Genomic DNA, 24,429 nt, shown 5'->3' on the forward strand with positions numbered 1-24,429 from the left:
ACCTCCTAAAAAATGAAATGTAAACAAAAGTGTTGTCATTCACTGACAGCAAACGGTGAGGAAATGAAACAGAGTATATTAGAAAATTGTAGAGATTATACAGAGATTAATCATTATTTAAAAAAAAAGACCAACCCTAACCCTTTTTTGTTCACCGTTTCATGATTTCACATCCGTCTAAATAGATTCCCTTGCTTCGACCATAATATGAATGTCCCTAAAATTAGAGCAAACCCGAAATATAATATGTGATGTTACAGGCCCCATTACTTTACCGCCCGCCACAAAAGACACATACACTTCCGTTCATCTTCTTTCAAAATAATTAAGAAGTCCGGTATAATATACCCCAGGATAATATGTCCATTCACCAATGGCTTCCATAGCCCCGGGAAAGCCTCCGCACTGTATCTTATGTAGTGTGAATAGCTTAACATAAAAAGGTATCATTTGGGGACGCCATTGTTCAGGTAGCCGTGGTATCTAGTTACAGGAATCTGCGCTGCTACTTTTTTGTGTTCTTGGGATTTTAATTCTTGGCTTGGGGACAGTCGCCCCATTGTATTCCGTGATTCCAATGAGGTAACCAAAGAAAAAGAGTCTCAGCCTGAGACTGTCAGCTGTTACTAATCATTGCTCTATGGCTTTCTGAGAATGCCCTGCTCGCTTCTCACCCATGGTCTTCTTAATGCCCCCTCTCCCTCGCACATCCCCTCAAAAAGATCCCAAAAAAAATTTCTTCAAAAATTAGCACATTTTAACAAAAAGAATATTTTAATATGTAAAGTTGCGTTTCGAATAGAATATCAGCCAGTGGCCCACGCTGGTAAAATGTTGGGTTCAGGAAACTCTTAGAAAATGTGCTTCTTTTTTTACAACATCTTTATTACCGGCAGTCGATGACAGCACCGCCGTTATGAAATGATTAATTGCCCATTGACGGGGATGGCTTTTTTTTTTTTTTTCTTATTTTTCATACTGAGCTTTGATCTTAGCAAATCTTAACATCCCAAACCTTAACATTTCATTTGGAAAGGTCGCAATAACATTTGAAAAAAATTCTGCATGCCTCGTTGCCTCTCTTTCTATTAATGTAATGTGGCAGTCATGCTTTTAATGAAATAATTTTGGATAATTTCAATAGAGAAAGGACCTTGTAGAACGTAATAGAATACAGCACTGCTACAGTGTTTAGGCCAGCAATATTTTTTTTTATTTTGAGTAGTTTTTTATTAAATTAGTTCGAATTTATTTTATTTTTTCATTTTTTTTAATAAGGAGGAATGTTAATTTTAATTTAACATTAATTTAACATTTTTTACCAAAGTTTTTTTTTTTTTTAACAGGACTCTAATATTGATGGATTATCCATTGAATAGGCCATCAATATGAGATTGATGGGGGTCCAACTTTCGGGCCCCCTTAACTGATGAGGCCGCGACGCTCCAGCGAGCGCCACGTCCCTATCATTGTTCACAGTATAGTTAATTGTGGCTGTGTGCACTGATCTGATATCGATGGCCTATCCTAAGAATAGGTCATCAGTATTATAGTCCCAGAAAATCCCTGTAACCCCTTCCCGAACACCCACTGTCTTTTGACAGCAGGCGGGGCAGGACCAGAATGTACAGTGACGTCTTTTGGCGTCACTGCAGAAAAGGCGTATGAGCGCTCCATTTAGCGCTTATTCTCTAAGCAGGGGCTGTTACTAACAGCACCTGTACTTGGAGAAGCCTAATGATTACAGCCTCCCCTTTTCGATTGGGTCACCAGAAACACGATGATGCGATCGGAGACTGGGGGAACTCTCTGCAGTGAGCCCTTGCGTCCTAGAAAGGACCCCAAGGCTGTCTGCTCAGTATGCCTGCTGTTAGGGTACACTACATGCTGTCCTAATAGCAGCCTGTGTCATAGTGACACTGTGTGATGTATTATACAGGAGTATGTTAATACATTATAAGGAAAAAATAAAGTTGTTAAAAAGTTCTCTTAATGGGATGAAAAAATGTTTTAACAGAAAAAAATAAGAAAAATGTCCACAAAAATGTCATTATAGAGCATGAAATATATTTTATTGCTGATACATTACATAAAAACCAAAAACATATTAGGTATCAACACGACCGTGATAACCTGTAGAATTAATTTAGCAGGTTATTTTGGTTAAAACGTGAATGGGATTAAAAAAAAAAAAACAATGGCAAAAATCACTTTTTTTCTATATTCGCACAGCAAAAAAAATTACTTCAATTACACAGTCATTTATTTGTACCCTCAAACTGCGCAGGAAAAAAAAATTAAATTTCTCCAGCCACGTCAATTAAAAAAAAAAAAAGTTATGGCTGCTGAAAACCAGAGAGGCAAATACAAAAACATGTAGCTGGCCTGGTCATGAAGGGGTTAACCCCTTAATGACCGGGCCATTTTGCACGTTAATGACCAAGGATTATTTTTTGTTTTTTCACGGTCGCATTCCAAGAGTCGTAACTGTTTTTGTATTCCGTCTATATAGCCGTATAAGGGCTTGTTTTTTGCGGGACGAGTTGTATTTTGTAATTGTACCATTTTTAGATGCTTATAACATATTGATTAACTTTTATTAACTTTATTTTAGGAGAGAATTGAAAATAAGCAGCTATTCCAGCATTAATTTTCACGTTATAAATTTACGCTGTTTACTATGCAGCGTAAATAACATGTTCACTTTATTCTATGGGTCGGCACGATTACGGGGATACCAAATATGTAAAGGTTTTATATGTTTTTCCTACGTTTGCACAATAAAAACCCTTTTAGAAAAAAATTACTTGTTTTTCGATCGCCGCGTTCCAAGAGCCGTCATTTTTTTATTTTTCCGTCGATGTGGGCTTGATTTTTGCGGGACAATGTGTAGTTTTTATTAGTACTATTTTGGGTTACATAGGACTTATAGATTAACTTTTATTTTATTTTTTATGAGGGGAATGGGAGAAAAGAGAATTTTTGCCGTTGCTTTTTGCGTTTTTTTTTTTACGCCGTTCATCCGGCGGTTTAATTAATGTGTTAATTTTATTGGTCAAGTCGTTACGATCGCGGGGATACCATATATGTGTATGTGTGATTTGTTTTGACACTTTTACTGAATAAAACCACTTTTTGGGCAAAAAAAGTAGTTTTATTTGATTTTGACTGTAATTATTTTTTTATTTTTTTCACAAACTTTATGTAACTGATTGACATTTTTTTTTTTGTCCCACCAGGGGACTTCACTATGCGATGTGCCGATCGCATATATAATGCTTTGGTATACTTAGTATACCAGAGCATTATTGCCTGTCAGTGTAAAACTGACAGGCAACCTGTTAGGTCATGCCTCCGGCATCGCCTAACAGGCAGTTGCGGAAGACAGACCTGGGGGTCTTTGTTAGACCCCCGGCTATCATGGAAACCCGACGGCGACCCGCGATTTGTTTGCGGGGGCGCCGATGGGGTGACAGAGGGAGCTCCCCCCTCTGTCAAACACATTAGATGCCGCTGTCAATATTGACAGCGTTATTTAATGGGTTAAACTGCCGGAATCGGAGCGCGCTTCAATTCCGGCAGTTGCAGCAGGGGCCAGGCTGTGTATAACAGCCGTGCTCCTGCCGCTGATCGCGTGGGTACAGTCTCAGTACCCGCGCCATCACAGGACGGATATATCCGTCCTCCTGCGCGAACTAGCAGCTGCAGAGGACGGATATATCCGTCCTTCGGCGTTAAGGAGTTAATAAGGCCTAGTTCATACAGAGTTTTTTTACACGTTTTTTTGAATGCGGAAACCGAATCGGAAAACGCACAAAAACACAGCCAAAAATGCCTCCCATTGATTTTAATGGGAGGCTGAGGCATTTTTTTCCCGTGAGCGGAAAAACCTTCTCGTGGGAGAAAGAAGTGACATGCCCTATCTTCGGACGTTTACGTCTCTGACCTCCCATTGACATCAATGGGAGGCAGAGAAAGCGTATTTTGTGGCGTTTTTGCCCGTGGTGCTCAATGGCCGCGGACGAAACATGCCGCGAAAATCACGGGAAACAGCGTGCAGGCAGATCAAAATCTGCCTCAAAATTCCAAACAGAATTTTGAGGCAGGATTTTCTGCCTGCAAAAAACTCTGTGAACATACCCTTAGGCTATGTTCACACGGGGTATTTTGCCGAGTTTTTTGACGCGGAAACCGCGTCGCAAAACTCGGCAAAAACGGCCCGAGAACGCGTCCCATTGATTTCAATGGGAGGCGTCGGCGTCTTTTTCCCGCGAGCAGTAAAACTGCCTCGCGGGAAAAAGAAGCGACATGCCCTATCTTCGGGCGCTTCCGCCTCTGACCTCCCATTGACTTCAATGGGAGGCAGGAGAAAGCGTATTTCTCGCTGTTTTATGCCAGCGGCGCTCAATGGCCGCGGGCGAAAAACGGCGCGATAATTGCCGCGAAAATCGGCGTGCAGGGAGAGGAATATCTGCCCTTAAAGTTCCAAACGGAATTTTGAGGCAGATATTCCTCCCCCAAAATACTCCGTGTGAACATAGCCTAATAGTATAAGAATCATTTCAAGGGTGATTTTTTTTGGCGCTGATTTTGATCTGGAAATCTCGTCAGAATCAGAGGCAAAAAACGGCCCAAATCGCACCACACAGTTCAAAATCAGAAATTTGGAGGCAGATTTTTTCTGCCTGCAAAAAACTCTGTGTGAACTAAAGGCATTATTTTTTTTATTTTTTTAATAAACCGAATATTGGTTAAAATGACAAAACCAGTTTGTACTGACGTCACCGCTGCGGCCAGGGTTCTCCTATGTGTTGAGACATGACATGATGGTTATAATGACAGGTTTAGAGGGGACTGACAATAACTATAATCCGTCATTACAGCCAGAGGAGATGTTGGAATGTCATAGAACCAGTGCATAAGTTATACCTGGGCCCTCCACATAAAGGCTAATGAGTTTGTGTTTCCCAGGATCTAGAATGTTATGGACGATCACATCATAAAATATATTTGGGTAGTAGAATATCTATGTCACTTGTAGAATTTATTGTACCACCTGATTATATTTCTGCTTTTTAATGTGGTATGTTTGACTATGGTCAATGATAAGTACTTTGCTAACATGTGTCCTAACAAATGCAAAGTACTGTCCGTAGTCCGTGGGTGATATAACAGATGAAGGAAATCAATCTCTCCTCCTGCTTAAAGATCCTCTTGTTTCCTGTATTTTAAAAGAAGATATCAGTATTCTAATTTGTACATGGTATGTGGGGGCCCTTTTACAGATTTTTACTTTTATATGTATTGCACCCTTTACTGTTTTCATGATCAAAAATGGTGGATCACTTAAAGTGTAAAGCTTCTTATAGTCCAAGAAACATGGCAGTCAATTTTTTATGTCAATTTTTTCAATGTATAAAATGTAAAATGGTTTTCATAGGTAAACATATTATTACGAGTGTTGGAGAGGGTTGAAAGATGAATAGAGGACATTGGAGGTCTCACTTACAATGAGAAGATGCGACAATTGGACTTGGAAACATAGATAAAATGTATAAACATGTGTGGTCAATACAAAGTACTGGCACAGGAATTTTCCATTCCAAGACTTGTAAAGGACCAGGGGACATTCTTCAGAGAAAAGGTGATTTAAACATCAATATATGAAAGGGTTCTTTACAGTAAGAGCAGTCACACTATATAATATCCTACAAAAGGTGGTAATAGGCCTAGAGATTTATCTCATGACTAACGATATTGAGAGTTATTAATAATATAATGTTGAACGATGTTCAGTTGATGAAGGGAAATTATCCAAATGCCATCTGAGGTCAAGAAGGATTTCCCGCTACCCTCATGAGGCATAATTGGGTACTATTGGCCAGGGGGGTTTGTTTTGTCTTCCTCTGGGTCAAATGGCTTGGTATAAGAAATGTTGAACTTTTTGGATGAGTAACCATGTAACTACATACTAATAAAGCTGTCCCCCTCCCATAACATACATAAAATTATAATTATGTAAATATAATTAAAGCAAGAACAGAAGCATAAACAAGATTAGATTATAAACCCCCCCCCCCCCCCTCTTTCGTCCTGACGTAATGTGAACTATCTGAAAGAGGAGCACTGCAATTAGGGGGCCTCAGCAACATTTTAGTTTTGGATGACTGGACACAAACACTTGACAAAGGACAATTAGTTATTTCTGGCCATGGCTATTCCTGGTGTTGGACACTCCGCATACCTGAACAGTTTTTGTGTAGACTTATTTGGGATTTCATTTCTAGTTCTTCTATATGTGAAAAAAATGATCTCTTGTGTATCTGATCAGAAAATATGATGGTATGATAAAATGTGATAAAATCTATGTGTATACTGTCTAGATGCACAGGAGACAATCCATGTCTCTCCTGCCTCTGATTATCAGCAGATTACTTCTATTAGTGATCAGTTCAGGAAATGTTTGGTTTTTCTGACTTTTAGTTATCTATAGACTTGTTCTAAAGCTGAACATAAATATTTTGACAGGCTGACCGGTGGATGACCGATTAGTCAGACAACTGTATTGCAGGCATTTACAATAATTCTGTTAAGGAATCCCAGGTGCAACATGGAGAAGCAAAAATGAAAAGAAAATGATGTGCGATTGGCCATGATCCAACTGGTTGTAGGTTATGACTGGCTATCTGCTAAAGAAATTCAACAAAACAGATCATAATTTTGACGAATTGCATGTCAATTATTGGTCATTGGCATGTAAGGATGTAACCGATAAATGGGTGACAATTGGCAAAATTGTCATTCATTCTGGATGGATATATTTTGTGTCTTGTTCCACTAGACATCCCGTATCAGCATCTCAAAGCACTTGGGATGTGTGCAACGGCAACCTCTATCCCCATACTGAGGCCGCTGGATACACCAAGACCTATTATAACCCCTTCCCGCCGCAGTCCTTTTTCAGATTTTCATTTTCGGTTTTTCCTCCACAGCTTCCAAAAGCCATAACTTTTTTATTTTTCCGTCGATATAGTCCTATGAGGGCTTAATTTTTGCGGGACAAGTTGTAGTTTTTCGTAGCACCATTTATTGTGCCATATAATGTACTAGGAAACGGGAAAAAAATTATTTGTGGGGTAGAAAATGAAAAAAACTGCGATTCCTCCATTGTTTTTTGCGCGTTGTTTTTACAGAATTCACTGTGCAATTAAAACAACATGTTAACTTTATTCTGCGGGTCAATACGATTACGGCGATACCAAATATATATAGTTTTTTCTATATTTTACTACTTTTACAAGTAAAAACCTAAGTGTAAAAAATAAAATTTATTTTGTGTCACCAAATTCAGAGAGCCAGAACTTTTTTACTTTTCCCTCGATTAAAGAGACTCTGTCACCACATTATAAGTGTCCTGTCTCCTACATAAGGAGATGGGCGCTGTAATGTGGGTGACAGTAATGCTTTTTATTTAAAAAAACGATCTTTTTTCACAACGTTAGGAGCGATTTTGGTTTATGCTAATGAGCTTTCTTAATGCCCAAGTGGGCGTACTTTTACTTTCGACCAAGTGGGCGTTGTACAGAGGAGTGTATGACGCTGACCAATCAGTGACCAATCAGCATCATGCACTCCTCTCCATTCATTTACACTGCACTAGCGATATAGTTATATCACTATGTGCAGCCTCATACACAAGCCCTAACATTACTACAGTGTCCTGATAATGAATACACATGACCATCCAGCCTGGACGTCATGTGTACTCAGAATCCTGACACTTCTGAATCTTTTTTTGTGAGATTCCGGCAAGTGAAACCAAATCTCGTTTAGCTCCGAGATCTCGCGAGATTTCGTATCCGTTGCTGGAATCTCACAAAAAAGAGTCAGAAGTGTCAGGATTCTGAGTACACATGACGTCCAGGCTGGAGGTCATGTGTATTCATTATCAGGAGTAATGTTAGGGCTTGTGTATGAGGCTGCACATAGTGATATAACTATATCGCTAGTGCAGTGTAAATGAATGGAGAGGAGTGCATGATGCTGATTGGTCACTGATTGGTCAGCGTCATGCACTCCTCTGTACAACGCCCATTTGGTCGAAAGTAAAAGTACGCCCACTTGGGCATTAAGAAAGCTCATTAGCATGAACCAAAATCGCTCCTAACGTTGTGAAAAAGATCGTTTTTTTAAATGAAAAGCATTACTGTCACCTACATTACAGCGCCGATCTCCTTATGTAGGAGACAGGCCACTTATAATGTGGTGACAGAGCCTCTTTAAGTGGTATGAGGGCTTATTTTTTGCGGGATGAGCTTTAGTTTTTAATAATACCATGTTGGTGTACATGCAACGTTTTGATCACTTTTTATTTAATTTTTTGTGGGAGATTAGGTGACCAAAAATAGAGATTCTGGTGTTTACAATTTTTTTTTTTACGGCGTTCACCGTGCGGGTTAAATAATGATATATTGTAATAGTTCAGACTTTTTCGGACGCGGTGATACCAATTATGTTTATTTATTTATTTTTTTACTATGCTCTAGGGGGAAAATGGGAAAAGGGGGGTTTTGAACTTTTAATTTTATTTGGTCTTTTTTTACTTAAAAAAACCCTTTATTTTACTAATTTTTATTTTTGTTATTAGTCCCCCTATGGGACTTCAACCAGCGATCGTCAGATCGCTTTCACGATATACTGCAATATCGTGATTCTGACAGGCTTCCATTAAGCCCTGCCGGAGGCAGCACTTAATAGGACCACAAAGATGGCGGACCTGGGGGCCTTCATTAGGCCCCCAGGCAGCCATAGAAACCATCGCCCCCCAGCGATTGCGTAGCAGGGGGGCGCGATGAGCTGTTAGAGGGGGTCGCCCCCTCTCTCTAACGATTGACCGCGCTATTGACCGCAGCATTTAACGAGTTAAACGAGCAGGATCGAGCGCGATGCCGCTCTTTACTCTGAAGTGTCGGCTGTAACATACGGCCGACACCGGCGTCGTATGGAGCGGGTTCACTCCGTGAGCCCGTTCCATGCTTCCCCTTCCCGACTTTGGCGTATGGATACGTCAAATGTCGGGAAGGGGTTAAAGGGGTTGTCTGAGATCAGAAGATCTTCCTTTTCCATAAAACGTGCCACTCTTTCATAGGCTGTGTCTGGTATTTCAGTTTAGCCGCAGTGAATAGAGTTCAGCTGCAGTACCAGACAACACCTATGGATAAGAGTGGTGCTGTTTCTGGCCAAAAATCTGATTCTAATCTCATACAACCCCTTTAATGGGTCGTCAAAGAATAGATTATTGTGTTTATTACATCATTTTCTGCTGACCTAGAGTGGTGAAATAGTATATAGAACAATGGCATGGAGTCTATATTTCGAGAGAAATTACAAATATTTGCTTGACTTTTTAAGACAACATTTGTAGAAGAAATAAAGCTGTTCGCAGGGAAAACAGACATTTACAGAAAAATAACATAACTGAGACAGAACTACAATACTTATGAAAAGGATTGGGAACGTGAGACTGCCATATGTGACGGGAGAGAGAGGGGCACTGGAGGAAGATCAACTCCCTTGGCAGTAATTCTTGGGAAACCCTGTAAAAAAGGGTTTCCCTCTTCTCTTCTATCCCATCTACAAAAGTGACAACTTTCAGAACTCCATTCAATTTGCACTGTTCGGGAATATAAATGTCATAGAAGGGGTCCCCTTCTTGGGACCCACCCTATAAACCAGAGCAAAAAGTCACTAACAAGCAGCAGCTCCCACTGTGGGAGACCTGGTTCATTAATGTATTCCGCGGGTGGCCATTCATTTTATTGGCTGCATGTAATACTATATTTCCCCTGTAGTGGCCGCTTCAGGGAAAATGAGCAACCAACGAAAACATCAGCTGTTGGTGGGGGTTTTTGGAGTTTATATATGTAGATTCTTTTGGTCGTCACCTTCAGGCAACTTTGACCTGAAATGTGTCAGTATGTAATTAGTCTACATTGGTTTGAAGGCTTGCAGGACTGGTATAGTATTATCATTGTATATACTAAACTTCTACTTTTTGAGGAATAAAGCTAGGGCGGACCAGAGTTTTTCCCTAATTCTGCCCAAAATGTGCCTGATCTTTCAAAAATTCACTCGCATCGATTTCATACTTTTTCATAATTTGGGATCAGGTTGATGGGGAGGGTTACAACTTCTAAACATGTTGTACGAGATTTCAAAAACATGGCTGCTTTTCTCCGTAAACAGCGCCACCTCATGGGTTGGAGGTATTGCAGCTCAGCTCTATTCACTTCTGCTTGTAGATGTTTGCTTTATCTTTCTCCTCTATTCGGCCCAGACCATCATGGAGGTCCCTCCCAGCTACAACTTACCTAGAGCTCTAGATTGCCCCTTCTGTCCATGACATCTTATCCTCACTTCTGGGAACACAATGTGCACAATGATGGCACGGCCAAGAAGATTGATCTCACATATATCCATACGCCAATGTAAAATTGACTCAAAGTACTTAGTTTCAGTACAAGGTCATGAAAATAGAGGATCATGGGGGTAGAAGATTTTATGTGCCTAATCCCAAACTTGTTTTTTTCTTGGGAGGACATAGTCTTGGGAGGACATAGTCTTGGGAGGACATAGTCTTGGGAGGACATAGTCTTGGGAGGACATAGTCTTGGGAGGACATAGTCTTGGGAGGACATAGTCTTGGGAGGAGAAAGTCTTGGGAGGACATAGTCTTGGGAGGACATAGTCTTGGGAGGAGATAGTCTTGGGAGGACATAGTCTTGGGAGGACATAGTCTTGGGAGGAGAAAGTCTTGGGAGGACATAGTCTTGGGGGGAGATAGTCTCTGACTCACTGTCTCACGGATGGAGGGTTAGCCTAGATTTACACGAGCATTTGCCAATTCCGTTGTTATGCTACGTCAGAGTAGCAGAATAAGGGAAAAACCGGTAACGCCGATTACGTTGCACCACAGACACCACTGGCGGCCGACGGAACCGATTGACTTTTCTGTTGGGTTTCTATCGAAGTGTCCGTGGTTTTACTGGAAACAATATCACAGCATGCGGCAATATTGTTTCTGGTATTCTAGGCCGGATTAGTTGATTAAATTCTCTGCAGCCAAAATATTATTAAAGCAATGAAGTATAGATGAAATATCGAACAATGTTGATGAATGTATCAGGAAGGTAATGCCTTGCTGCACCCCCACCCACTTGCCTACCTACTCTTCAGCCAAAATAGAACTGGACACCAGTGGCCATCTCTTAGAAATAATACAGAGGGGAGCAGTGGTGCTTGAGGGTTATATCAATGTGCACCACCAGACCTTCTGCTCTATAGTGAGTAAGTCTACCAGATCTCCACAGACCACAGAGATCAGTGTCACCCATTGGTAGCTTTGCCTGTTGCAAAGCAGGAGCTGAAGGCCTTTGGAAATGTAACCTTTTTTTCTACAGATGGAGAGAGTACCCATTTATTTTTTAGGGGCTTTTACATGGATCAGGTTTTTAACCATATTTTTTGTTTGGGCCATTTTTTATATTTATATAAGTTAATCATGTCCCCCCTTAGGCGTCTCTTCTGAAGACTAAGTAAAGTCTTTTAATCTTTCCTCATAACTTAGATTCTCCATGCCCCTTATTAGCTTTGTTGCTTTTCTTTGTAGTTTTTCCAACTCCAGGGCATCCTTTCTATGAACTGGATCCCAGAACTGAACTGCATATTCTAGATGAGGCCTCACTAATGCTTTGTAAAATGGTAATATAACATCCCTGTCCCGCGAGTCCATGCCTCTTTTAATACACAACAGTATTCTGCTGGCCTTAGAAGCAGCTGATTGACATTGTGCTGTTATTTTGTCAATAACCTACACATACACCCAGATCTTTTTCAAAAAGTGACTCCCCCAGTGTAGCTCCCCCTAGGACATGTGGTGCCTACATCATCTACTCTTTCTTCTGTTATATTTATGTAGTTCTTCCTTCTCTTGATCCCCAGTGACCAGCTACGCTTTATTATTATTTAAGGGACCTACATGCTCTGACCTTGTTTTTTTTATTTTTTGCACTTATATTCTTAAAGTTTTTTATTTTTATTTGTTTTGTATTCTATGGCCTCCTTTTAAGGCAGATTCAGACGAACGTTGCGTTTTTGCGCGCGCAAACAACGCGGCGTTTTGCGCGCGCAAAAACCATTTGACAGCTGCGTGTGTCATCCGTGTATGATGCGCGGCTGCGTGATTTTCGCGCAGCCGCCATCATAGAGATGAGGCTAGTCGACGCCCGTCACTGTCCAAGGTGCTGAAAGAGCTAACTGATCGGCAGTAACTCTTTCAGCACCCTCGACAGTGAATGCCAATCACAATATACAGCAACCTGTTAAAAAAAAAGAAAAAGTTCGTACTTACCGAGAACTTCTCTCCCGGCCGTTGCCTTGGTGACGCGTCCTTGGTGACGCGCCTCTCGACATCTGGCCCCACCTCCCTGGATGACGCGGCAGTCCATGTGACCGCTGCAGCCTGTGCTTGGCCTGTGATTGGCTGGAGCTGTCACTTGGACTGAATTGTCATCCCGGGAGGTCAGACTGGAGGAAGAAGCCGGGAGTTATCGGTAAGTCAGAACTTCGTTTTTTTTTTACAGGTTCATGTTTATTGGGATCGGTAGTCACTGTCCATGGTGCTGAAACAGTTTAACTCTTTCAGCACCCAGGACAGTGACTATCTCCTGACGTCGCGTACCGGAATTTTTTTTGCCGGGTTCGGCCAAAACGAGTTCGGCCGAACCCGGTGAAGTTCGGTTCGATTGTCCGGGTTCGCTCATCTCAAAGACACTCCATTTGGATGTTTGGAAACAGAAAAGCACATGGTGCTTTTCTGTTTCCATTCATCCTTTTGACAGCTAGTGCGCTGTTTCAGTCGGTTCGCACGGAAGTGCTTCCGTGCGACCTGCGTGGTTTTCACGCACCCATTGACTTCAATGGGTGCGTGATGCGCGAAATACGCGGAGATATTGAGCATATCGCGCTTTTTGCGCAGCTGACAAACGCTGCGCAAAAAGCACGGACTGTCTGTACTGCCCCATAGACTTGTATTGGTCTGTGAGTGGCGAGTGAAAACCACGCGGCCCGCACGGACCCAATACGCGTTCGTGTGAATCCCCCCTTATTTTGTAATTCAGTTTTCCAATTTTATTACCTTTTTATAGATTTCATTAAGCGCTTTGTCATTTTCAAAGTTGACCCCTCAGCTTAGTATTTTTTAAATGATCTTTTTTATAATTTATAATTACAATAGGTGTAATCCATGTGGGGTCCAATTTTAGTCACTTATACTTGTTACCTATATTAATTAATTTTTCAGTGTAATTACCCATTTTGCTTTTATACCGTTATTTGACCATAGTTGCTCCCAGTCTGTGTCCTAAAATGCACCCCTTACCCTCCACTAATTTGCTTTGTTAAAATTAAGAATTTGTGTCCTCCTGGCCCGTGTTTGTTTTTACAGTTTAGGCAAAAATTTATTATATTGTGGTCACTCTTACAAAGGTTTTCACAAACTCTGACATTCCCAATAAGCTCTGCATTGTTAGAAATGACCAGATCCAACAGAGCTTCACTTATTTTCAGGTATTTCACAAACTGGCCCATAAAATTTTCCTGCAACAGGTTGAGTACTTTTCTCCATTTGCAGTTGAAGCCGAACCATGACCCCAATTAATATCTGGGTAATTAAAATCTCCCATTATCACTACAGTACCCCTCTGTGCTGCCCGCTCCATCTGTTTAAGCAGCTGAACTTCCTTCTCCTCAGTGATGTTGGGGGGTCGATAGATTAAACCAAAAATTATTTACCTCCCTTCGTACCTCCACCCACAAGGTTTCAATATCCTCCCAATATATAGATCATTCCAAATTGTGCGCAGGAGAGCCACAGATGATGGGTTAAGGCACAGAAAGTGCTGCAGGCTGTGCCCTATGCAGCAGCATGCATGTCACATGCAGTGTGCAATCTCAGGGCCACTGCAATAAGGGGCAGCAGTGATTGGTTGGCAATAGCCCAGGAGAATCAGTGACTACAGCAAAATACACAGGGCTATACGGATTTGTGTTTGTCACCCAGTAGGTTTCCGGATTATTGCTATGTAACGGCCCAGGCACATTCTGTCTGATATTTTATTATTTAGTAGCCCACAAGAGACTTGCAGTAACTTTTGGATTTATTTAGATGAAAAAAAATAGGTACAATTTAAATAGAAATGTGACCCCCTGATTATTATGGGGTCATGTTGGCAGGTTGACAACTCCCATCTGTATGTAGGTGCAATATTATGATGGGGTCTGCAGTGGGGTCACTCACTGTTAGTGATACAGTTGGGGCAGTAGCCGGCTGATTCACACAGAATATTTGGAAGCCGTGTCGTTTTCAGGTCATGCGGCACTTTTTTAATACTGTGGTTTAGTGGCGTTCTTGCTGTCGTTTTACCCATTGACTTTAATTGGGAAAATTGCGGCATTGAAAACCACATGTAAAAACTGGCATCATGCACATAACTTTGTTTGACAGGTTTCCAGTGGGATATCAGTTTATTGGGTTTTTTACTATTAAAATCAATGGGCAGACTTATCAAACTGAATGACACAGTGTTGCATACATTTCTCTAATTCCAATTCACTGGGGGGGGGGGGCAATGTGACTTTCACAGCTTTTGGGATTCCTTTGGCTGTCATTGGGCTCTTGTGGCTGTTTTTAAGGGTTGTTTGTGTTACTGGGGGTCCTGTTACTGGGGCTCCTGTCACTGTTACTGGGGTCCTGTCACTGTTACTGGGGCTCCTGTCACTGTTACTGGGGCTCCTGTCACTGTTACTGGGGCTCCTGTCACTGTTACTGGGGCTCCTGTCACTGTTACGGGAGGTCCTGTCACTGTTACTGGGGCTCCTGTCACTGTTACTGGGGCTCCTGTCACTGTTACTGGGGCTCCTGTCACTGTTACTGGGGCTCCTGTCACTGTTACTGGGGCTCCTGTCACTGTTACTGGGGGTCCTGTCACTGTTTCTGGGGCTCCTGTCACTGTTACTGGGGCTCCTGTTACGGGAGGTCCTGTCACTGTTACTGGGGCTCCTGTCACTGTTACTGGGGCTCCTGTCACTGTTACTGGGGCTCCTGTCACTGTTACTGGGGCTCCTGTCACTGTTACTGGGGCTCCTGTCACTGTTACTGGGGCTCCTGTCACTGTTACTGGGGCTCCTGTTACTGGGGGTTCTGTTACTGTTACCGGAGGTCTCGCGGCTGTTTTATTTACTGAGTCTTGTGGCTATGCTGGGTGTTTTTGGGGACATACTAGCCGTAGCTGTTAGGCTGGGGTGCCAACAAGCCACTCTGCCTTAGCCAGGGTTATTCAATAAATGACTAGGGTAGTGAACTGAGATTAGAGAAAAAGCTTTATTTTGTTTTCCAGAAACAGCGCCAATTCGGACTGGTATTGCAGCTCATTCCATTGAAAAAAATTAGAGCCTTAAAGCAGCACTCCGGTAAACCCCCCCCCCCCTTCATTTGTAAATTTGAGTAGGTGAAAGGTATTGATATAAATTCTAAAGTCTATACACTAAATATATATATATATATACAAAAAATATGCTGCGACTTTGTTATATACTTGTTTTTCAATTCCTCCTCATTTTGGCGAACTCTGCATGCTTTCAGTGAATGTGAACATTCTTTTTTACATCCGGAGACTGAAAACCTATACAGACCTAAAATTTATCTTTTTAGTTTATAAGAGGAGGTAGAGATTTCACCGGAGTGCTGCTTTAGTTGTCCTTCAATTGCTTGACTTTTTCAAGATCTCGGTTAGCTGTCAATGAATCATGTTGTTGTTTACATTAAGAAGTTAAAAACCCATACAGATACCTGTAAAGTTTGATCATATGTCCTGGATTTGCCTATGGCAAATCCAATGTGATTTTACAAGAGGATCTGCATCAGATATTTGAGGCTGACACTCCAAAATTCTGCCAAGGACGTGCAGTTAATGTGTCGTGGATCCAAAAAGAATTAGCCTCAATCAATATCTTTTCCATGCAGAATTCGCAAAAAGATTGAACATGCTCCTTCTTCTCGCAAATAAAAAATTTCCGCAAATAAAGTCTGCATTGATTTTTTTTACGGAGCCAAAATCCACGGTGAATATGGAACGTATGAACGGGGCCTAATACCTTTCACAGATGAGCGTTTGCTATAATTATATCCAGACTAGACAATCCTCTGTGAACTAAACATCGTAGACTCCATTTTACCCGCACTGATACATTGTAGCAAACTATTCAGATAGGAGGGAAATTTGTGCCACTGATGTATGTACCTCACAGAGAATCGTCCAGACTGGATACAATTGTATCCGCTTTTCAGCTGTGAGAAGTATTAAGATATGCTAGGTGTCCAGCCTCTGGATGTAAACAAGAATGTTTCTCATTCACTGACCGCAAGCAGAGGTCTTGAAATTGGTGAAGAATTAAAACACAAATTATATTCGAAAGTTGCAGCATATTTTATGTATATAACAATTACGTTTTACGTACCGGAAACCCCCTTTAAACGTGTCCATTAACAAGTCGCCGCACTGTATAAATGCGATGTTGTTTATTGTGACGGACAATGCAGAGTTGTGTTGTGACTATCACAAATGCTTAGTGTTATATGAGGTACTAATCACTGTCAGCGCTGAATGGAAATCTGACACGGATACTTGATGGAGGTGCAATAAAGTTAGTTCTGTATCCGTCATGTGTCACCGGCCTTTGTGTTAGTCGTCCTCTTTTTCACAGGCAGCTTGCAAAAGCCTCCATTGTCGTGAGTAGATGTATGTTCTCCTTTAATCCCCAGCAAATCTCTCTCCCACATCCCTAATATTGTATTCATCGCCATGCACGGTGGCCCCCACCTGCCCCCTCTCTTGTCTGTGACGGGCCCTGGGAAACTTGCAGCGCCAATGGGCACCACAAACAAGGATGGCCTCTCTAGTTGCCAAAGCAACTCCAAGTGTAGCCCGGGCGATTTCTTTCCCCACGCTGCCTCACACACACTCGAATGGTCAAAGGAATGACGTGAGGGACAAACAGAACTCGCAAACAAAATCTCCCTCAATCCCCTCTTTTTCTATTAGGCTGGCCCCTTTCTCCTTAACCGAGTGTGAAACGGTCACACTGAGCCCATATAAAGACATAACAAGCCCTTCTGTGGGCTGCGGGGTCGGGGAAAAATCCAGTTTTACTCTACATCAGCCCAGAACAAAGGCCGGGTGAATGGAAGCTGAACAGAATGTCTTCTATTTGGAAGCCCTCACTTACCAGTTCTCATGTTTTGAATGTTTGTGCCCATATGGTAAATTGAAGGCGAATGCCCATATTACCCCGTGTTCCCATGTATAAACACTTATCCCAAAAAGTTTGTCAATTTAGTTTAAAGAGGAGCTCCCATCCCTCCTGACATGTCTGTATCAGTAAATACTTGTAATCCCCATGAAATAACAATTCTGGAAAGTATTTTCTGTGTGGTACTGTTCCTCTGTTATTCCTCCTAGAAATGTATGAGTAAATTGACAAGTGGGTGAAACCATTCCCCTTATTAAAGGGGCGTGTCCTTACACACAGTCTCACGCTGTCAACACTGATTGAACAGTCCCAGTCTGTGTAGCGACACACCCCAACTAGTAACATTCAGTTGTAAATGTATGCATACATTTCTAGGAGGAATAACAGAGGAATGGCATAATGTAGCGTTCTAAGAAAAGATGCTCCAGAATTGTTATTTCATGGGGAAAGTATTTACTAAAGCAGACATGTCAGGAGAGGGGACAGATTCTCTTTAATAATGAAGTTGCATTAGATGAAAGAAGATCCCATTGGAACCCAGGACAGAAGGGTCTGGTGTTTGTTTCCCCCTCCACGCCCTTTCCATGACTTTGTTGAGCCCCTTGTTTGCTAATAGTGCAGTTACTTTACCGAGGGGATTCCTGAACAGATTGTCGCCATCAAATATAAAAGGGGATGGACCAACCAGGACTGAGCCCCGCTCTCCAAGGGCCCCATAGCAGCTGCCTTATCTGCCTATAATATGTTTGCCCTTGCAGTCCAGTAAAATAGCTAGTCAAGGCCCATATAGTTCCCAAGTACTGATGATGATATTTTATTTTATTGTTTATTTCCTTTAAATTTATTTCTGAGGTTTTGTTTTCCCACAATTCCGTTCATTTCAAAGGACCTATATTACTGTTCATCCTGAGCTTCCTGGTTCATATAATATGAGAACTACTCTGTGAAGTATTATTACTCTGAAACAGGTGGAGCAGTATAAATGAGGGAGCTGGGTAATGTAACTTTAAATTCAGATTTGCATGCCATTTAGGGACTCGGAAAAGCTGGGTGCAAGGGCGTACATACCATAGAGGCAGAACACATGGCTGCTTCAAGGTGGAAACAATCACCAAGCCCTTCTGTCCTGAGTCGCAAAACCCAGCATCATAATGAGGGGCCTATTTTGATCTTTGTTATGGTGCCCCCCTCTTCCATATGCTCCACTGGCTGGAGGTCAACCCCTATGGGCACTATAATGACAGTCATTAGTATTTTTAGCTTTTTTTGCTTTGGAAATGAAGAATTTGTTAGACCACAATAACTCGGGAATGGTTCAAAATATTTTTTTTTTTTAGGGGAAATGCTGCAATGGAGGGATTAACAGTGCTTGTTCCCATAGGTTGCCCATCTATATGTAAATAGTGCCCTCTCTCCTTTTACAGGCTATCACAATACCTAGGGTCTTTTTAATGTGCATTACAGCTCTATTTCTGTATTGACCAAGAACCTCCTCCATGAATTTTTAGCGCCAACATATTCTGCATCGCTGTACAGAGATTGTCACCATTCACATTAGTCCGTGCCCCCAGCGGGCTCACAATCTACTTGTTCTTTCTCACACACTGCGGCCAATTTCATAGGAAGCCAGTTATCCTATTAGGATGTCTATGGAATGTGGGAGGAAACTGGAGAACCCGGAGGAATCCAACAAGAACCTGGGAAGAACATACAAACTCCATGCAGGTGCTGTCCTGATTCGAACCCAGGACCCAAGACAATAGAACCAACACTGTTCTGCCCATATTATCATTGTATGGCACATAATTTCCTATATTGCCATTTACATGATTATACTGAACGAGATACCAGAGATTGCCTTCGACGGACAGGTCTGATTTGGCCTTTTTGGGCCTATTTTAATAATTAGTTGAGATATATATACACTACCGTTCAAAAGTTTAGGGTCACTCAGAAATTTCCTTATTTTTGAAAGAAAAGCACAGTTTTTTTTCAATGAAGATAACATGAAATTAATCAGAAATACACTCTATACATTGTTAATGTGGTAAATGACTATTCTAGCTGCAAACGTCTGGTTTTTAATGCAATATCTACATAGGTGTATAGAGGCCCATTTCCAGCAACCATCACTCCAGTGTTCTAATGGTACATTGTGTTTGCTAACTGGGTTAGAAGGCTAATGGATGATTAGAAAACACTTGAAAACCCTTGTGCAATTATGTTAGCACCGCTGTAAACAGTTTTGCTGTTTAGAGGAGCTATAAAACTGACCTTCCTTTGAGCTAGTTGAGAATCTGGAGCATTACATTTGTGGGTTCGATTAAACTCTCCAAATGGCTAGAAAAAGAGAGCTTTCATGTGAAACTTGACAGTCTATTCTAGTTGTTAGAAATGAAGGCTATTCCATGTGAGAAATTGCCAAGAAACTGAAGATTTCCTACAACGGTGTGTACTACTCCCTTCAGAGGACAGCACAAATCGGCTCTAACCAGAGTAGAAAGAGAAGTGTGAGGCCCCGCTGCACAACTGAGCAACAAGACAAGTACATTAGAGTCTCTAGTTTGAGAAATAGACGCCTCAAAGGTCCTCAACTGGCAGCTTCATTAAATAGTACCCGCAAAACGCCAGTGTCAATGTCTACAGTGAAGAGGCGACTCCGGGATGCTGGCCTTCAGGGCAGAGTGGCAAAGAAAAAGCCGTATCTGATACTGGCTAATAAAAGGAAAAGATTAATATGGGCAAAAGCACACAGACATTGGACAGAGGAAGATTGGAAAAAAGTGTTATGGACAGACGAATGGAAGTTTGAGGTGTTTGGATCACACAGAAGAACATTTGTGAAACGCAGAACAACTGAAAAGATGCTGGAAGAGTGCCTGACGCCATCTGTCAAGCATGGTGGAGGTAATGTGATGGTCTGGGGTTGCTTTGGTGCTGGTGAAGTGGGAGATTTGTACAAGGTAAAAGGGATTTTGAATAAGGAAGGCTATCACTCCATTTTGCAACGCCATGCCATACCCTGTGGACAGCGCTTGATTGGAGACAATTTCATCCTACAACAGGACAATGACCCAAAGCACACCTCCAAATTATGCAAGAACTATTTAGGGAAGAAGCCGGCAGCTGGTATTCTATCTGTAATGGAGTGGCCAGCGCAGTCACCAGATCTCAACCCCATAGAGCTGTTGTGGGAGCAGCTTGACCGTATGGTACGCAAGAAGTGCCCATCAAGCCAATCCAACTTGTGGGAGGGCCTTCTGGAAGCATGGGGTGAAATTTCTCCCGATTACCTCAGCAAATTAACAGCTAGAATGCCAAAGGTCTGCAATGCTGGAATTGCTGCAAATGGAGCATTCCAAGACCAAAGCAAAGTCTGAAGGAGAAAATTATTATTTCAAATAAAAATCATTATTTCTAACCTTGTCAATGTCTTGACTATATTTTCTAGTCATTTTGCAACTAATTTGATAAATATAAGTGTGAATTTTCATGGAAAACACAAAATTGTCTGGGTGACCCCAAACTTTTGAACGGTAGTGTATATGGAATGAATTGTTCAAAAATATAAATAAATGACTATGTTCACTGTGAATCAACTAGTGGTAAGCATAAAAGTAACACGAAGTTGATGATAGATAGATAGATAGATAGATAGATAGATAGATAGATAGATAGATAGATAGATAGATAGATAGATAGATATCCCTGTTGTAGAATATTATCCCACTTCTGTAGGACACCATTGATGTTCTTCTTCCTCATTGTTACTCTCATATAAATCCCATTTTCCTTTCTCTCTCTCTCTCTTTCTTGATTTCTCTCTTTCTCTCTTTCTGTCTCTATTTCTCTCTCTATCTCTCTAACTATGGAATCATTAGAAAAGTCGTAACTAGAATCTCCAATGCAAAATATGGCCCACCACCTGTCGCATGTCATTAATAACACCGGTATCCTCATATGGGGCAGAGGGATCGTTTGGGCCCACTTAAGCTCCACGGCCGGGTGTGTCCGCCCGCTATTGTTAAACATATAACATGGACCAGTGACTGAAGATTTTGACCTCTGTAATGATTCATGCGCTACTTGTGACTATTAAAATGAACTCTTTTTTTGCAGGCATGTCCTCCCTGGACAGTAAGGCTTCTGGTAAAATGGGAATAAGAGCGGTCGTCTACTACATGACAACAACGGTCATTGCTGTATTCATTGGAATTATCATCGTCATTATCATCCACCCTGGAAAGGGAAGCAAAGACAAAATGCATCGAGAGGGCAAAATTGAGCAAGTTACGGCTGCTGATGCATTTTTAGATTTAATCAGGTGCGTGAATATTAATTGTTCAATAATCAACATGAAGTATCCGACATTTTCTCATTCGGATTTCACCAGATTATCAAATATTCTGGATTATTGGACAGTCATAAAATACTATAGAAAAAAGGGTAGAAAAGATCCAAAAACCCAAAATACAACATTGACGTCAGAGGAATTTCCTAAATGGTCGTTTTTGCTCCATCTTCTGGAGTTGTGAAATTCGATTACAATTTTTGCGCCGGAAATGGGTACTTGGATTACCAAAATTTCTGGATTATTGGATGCTGGACAAAAGGAATTTTACTGTAATCTCTTCCATTTAAGGGTTAAACTGACTATTAAAGGTTCTTCACGGGTGCCCATGTTGCAATCAAATCAGAAAAAAGTGCTGCCCAGTAGTGCTGCCTCCACACTTTGCAGTCAATTTGCGTTTTTCTGCAGTGATCTTTTTTAAAATCGTGGCGAAACAGTACGGGTTTGCGGCAATTTTACACAGATTGTAGTAAAAAACTTGATTTTACCTTGTCGTGTGAACACAACTTAAATCTCCCAGTACACATATCAGTCATGTGCTGGTAGTATGCTGCGTGGCCACGGTTTTACTGGTCTTTTTGGCCATTGCAACCAAGTTCTGCGCAGCCAAAAACAAAATTGTAAAACTCTGGCAATTTATAGTAAAACCACATGCGGTTTTGGTGCGCGGATCGTGGCCGTGTGTCACATTACCGGCACATGGCCGCTGCATATACAGGGACCCTTACTACAGTGTCTATGAGGCCACCCATCTGGGTCTCTGTAGGCATCAGCGCCCGGTGCGATTGCTACCACTACACCCCCTATAAAGTGGGAGGAGTTATTTGTCGTATATGCATGGCCAGCTTCAGTTACTAGTTCGTTGTGATGTTGCTGTTTATTACATGACTATATTATATCACTATCTTTTGTATCTTTTGTAATTGTATTGTAACATTTGGCAATGCCATCTTTCTTTCTGACAGAAACATGTTCCCTCCAAATATGGTTGAGGCCTGCTTCAAACAGGTACGATGTTCATAAAACCCCCTACACGTTGCGTACGTGGCTGTTTCTATTATTATAGCCCTAATGGCTGATGGTTAGATTTTGGAAGATGAGTGATAACTACTATGGGAACTGTGATGGCGGCCATAATATTTGTCACCCGGTTTTCCCAAAAATAGATATAACATGCCAATGGAAACTGTTTTATAAAATTTGCATTTATGTATACAGCTCCTATGCAGACCTATAAGTCCCCATGCACGTGTGTTAACAAATATGTGTTAGCAAGAAGTAGGGAGTATGACTGCGGGATCAGACTACACAGAGTTTGTTTGTAGTCTGTAACCATGGAAACACAAAGTTCTGCATAGGAGATTTTTCATCAAGGAAGAGTTGATTCATTTTTATTTTAGATGCATTGAAGCAATAAAAATGATAACATATAACTATGATTCACATCTTTGTTTTTAGTTTGACTCGGTGTGATAGATTTCTTTTTTATTATTAAACTTTGCTGTTTTTCCTGTTCAGTTCAAGACGAACTATGAGAAGAAACTGTTCAAGATTCCTGTGCCAGAAAATGAGACCCTGTTGTCTGCAGTCATGAACAATGTATCCGATGCCATGGAGACGTTGACCAAATTTCGGGAGGAGATTGTCCCCATCCCGGGAGCAGTGAATGGCGTTAATGCACTGGGACTTGTGGTGTTCTCAATGTGCTTTGGTCTGGTGATAGGAAACATGAAAGAACAAGGGAAAGCCCTAAAGGACTTCTTTGACTCCCTCAATGAGGCAATTATGAGATTGGTTGCAGTAATTATGTGGTAAGTATCAATGTACTGATGATACGTGTAAGGCCTCATGGACATAGCAGTGACATGTCTACAGTCCCATGACGGCGTGCACTATCGGTCTGTAATATGGACCCTCCATGTGATGCCGTATGGTTCCTCCATGCAACACCATGTTCTCCTTTAGAAGCAATACTCCTAGTGGAGGATACTACTGTAATATGGCATGAGATGGGGCCGACATACCACATGTGTAACCTATGCAACTGTACAGGGGCCCAGTAGATATAGTGGCAACACCTTAAAAACATCTTCCTACTGTCTATAAGATTGCATGTAAGAGTCTGAGCTAATACATTTTATAGCCCATAATTACCGGTGGTTTGTTAGAGGGACGTAAAGGGGATACTTAGTGATACGCTATTCGAGAGCAGGGGTCCATATATACGGTTGTTACATGGGGGACGCTGCTGTCTGTGTCTGCACCTGGCGTGTTATATTACATGCAACAACTTTTTTTTCATGGGTTGCTCCAGTGTAGAATTTGAGGCCCACAGAAATACAGTATGGGCTCATAGATTTCTATAGAGATTCTATAAAGGGTCCATGTGACACAAGTTCGGTGGTGAGGATGAAGCTCAAACTGCTATGTACACGAATCCAAATTTTAGTTAAAATTTTGTATTTTAAGAGCACCAGTCCTCTAAATGCTGTTTTTGTTGTTCTTTTCACTTTTTAGAGCCGTGGGGGTTATTTTCTGCTTATAATTGACACTGTTATACTGAATTCCTTCTTTGTCTCTTAATCAAAATGACTGCTCATGAATAGTCTTTAGGGGTTCCGTCTTAGAGTATATAGTTTAGCAATTTCATTGACCTGTCATGTGACCAGTCTGCGGAGCAACAGTGAATGTGATTGGTGAAAGCCCTGTCT

At 41.5% G+C, this 24,429-nt stretch overlaps 1 protein-coding gene across 1 annotated transcript in view; it reads left to right on the top strand.

The window, feature by feature from the left end:
- Positions 1–24,429, top strand: part of SLC1A3 (solute carrier family 1 member 3) — a 57,825-nt gene that overhangs the window by 22,691 nt on the left and 10,705 nt on the right. The window contains exons 4-6 of the mRNA XM_075842039.1: positions 21,487–21,691; positions 22,684–22,726; positions 23,237–23,529. Coding sequence (XP_075698154.1) covers positions 21,487–21,691; positions 22,684–22,726; positions 23,237–23,529 — 541 coding nt within the window. The remainder of the gene's footprint in view (positions 1–21,486; positions 21,692–22,683; positions 22,727–23,236; positions 23,530–24,429) is intronic.

This window comes from Rhinoderma darwinii, chromosome 1 (genome assembly GCF_050947455.1).
Source record: "Rhinoderma darwinii isolate aRhiDar2 chromosome 1, aRhiDar2.hap1, whole genome shotgun sequence".
NCBI classification, from domain to species: Eukaryota; Metazoa; Chordata; class Amphibia; order Anura; family Rhinodermatidae; genus Rhinoderma; species Rhinoderma darwinii.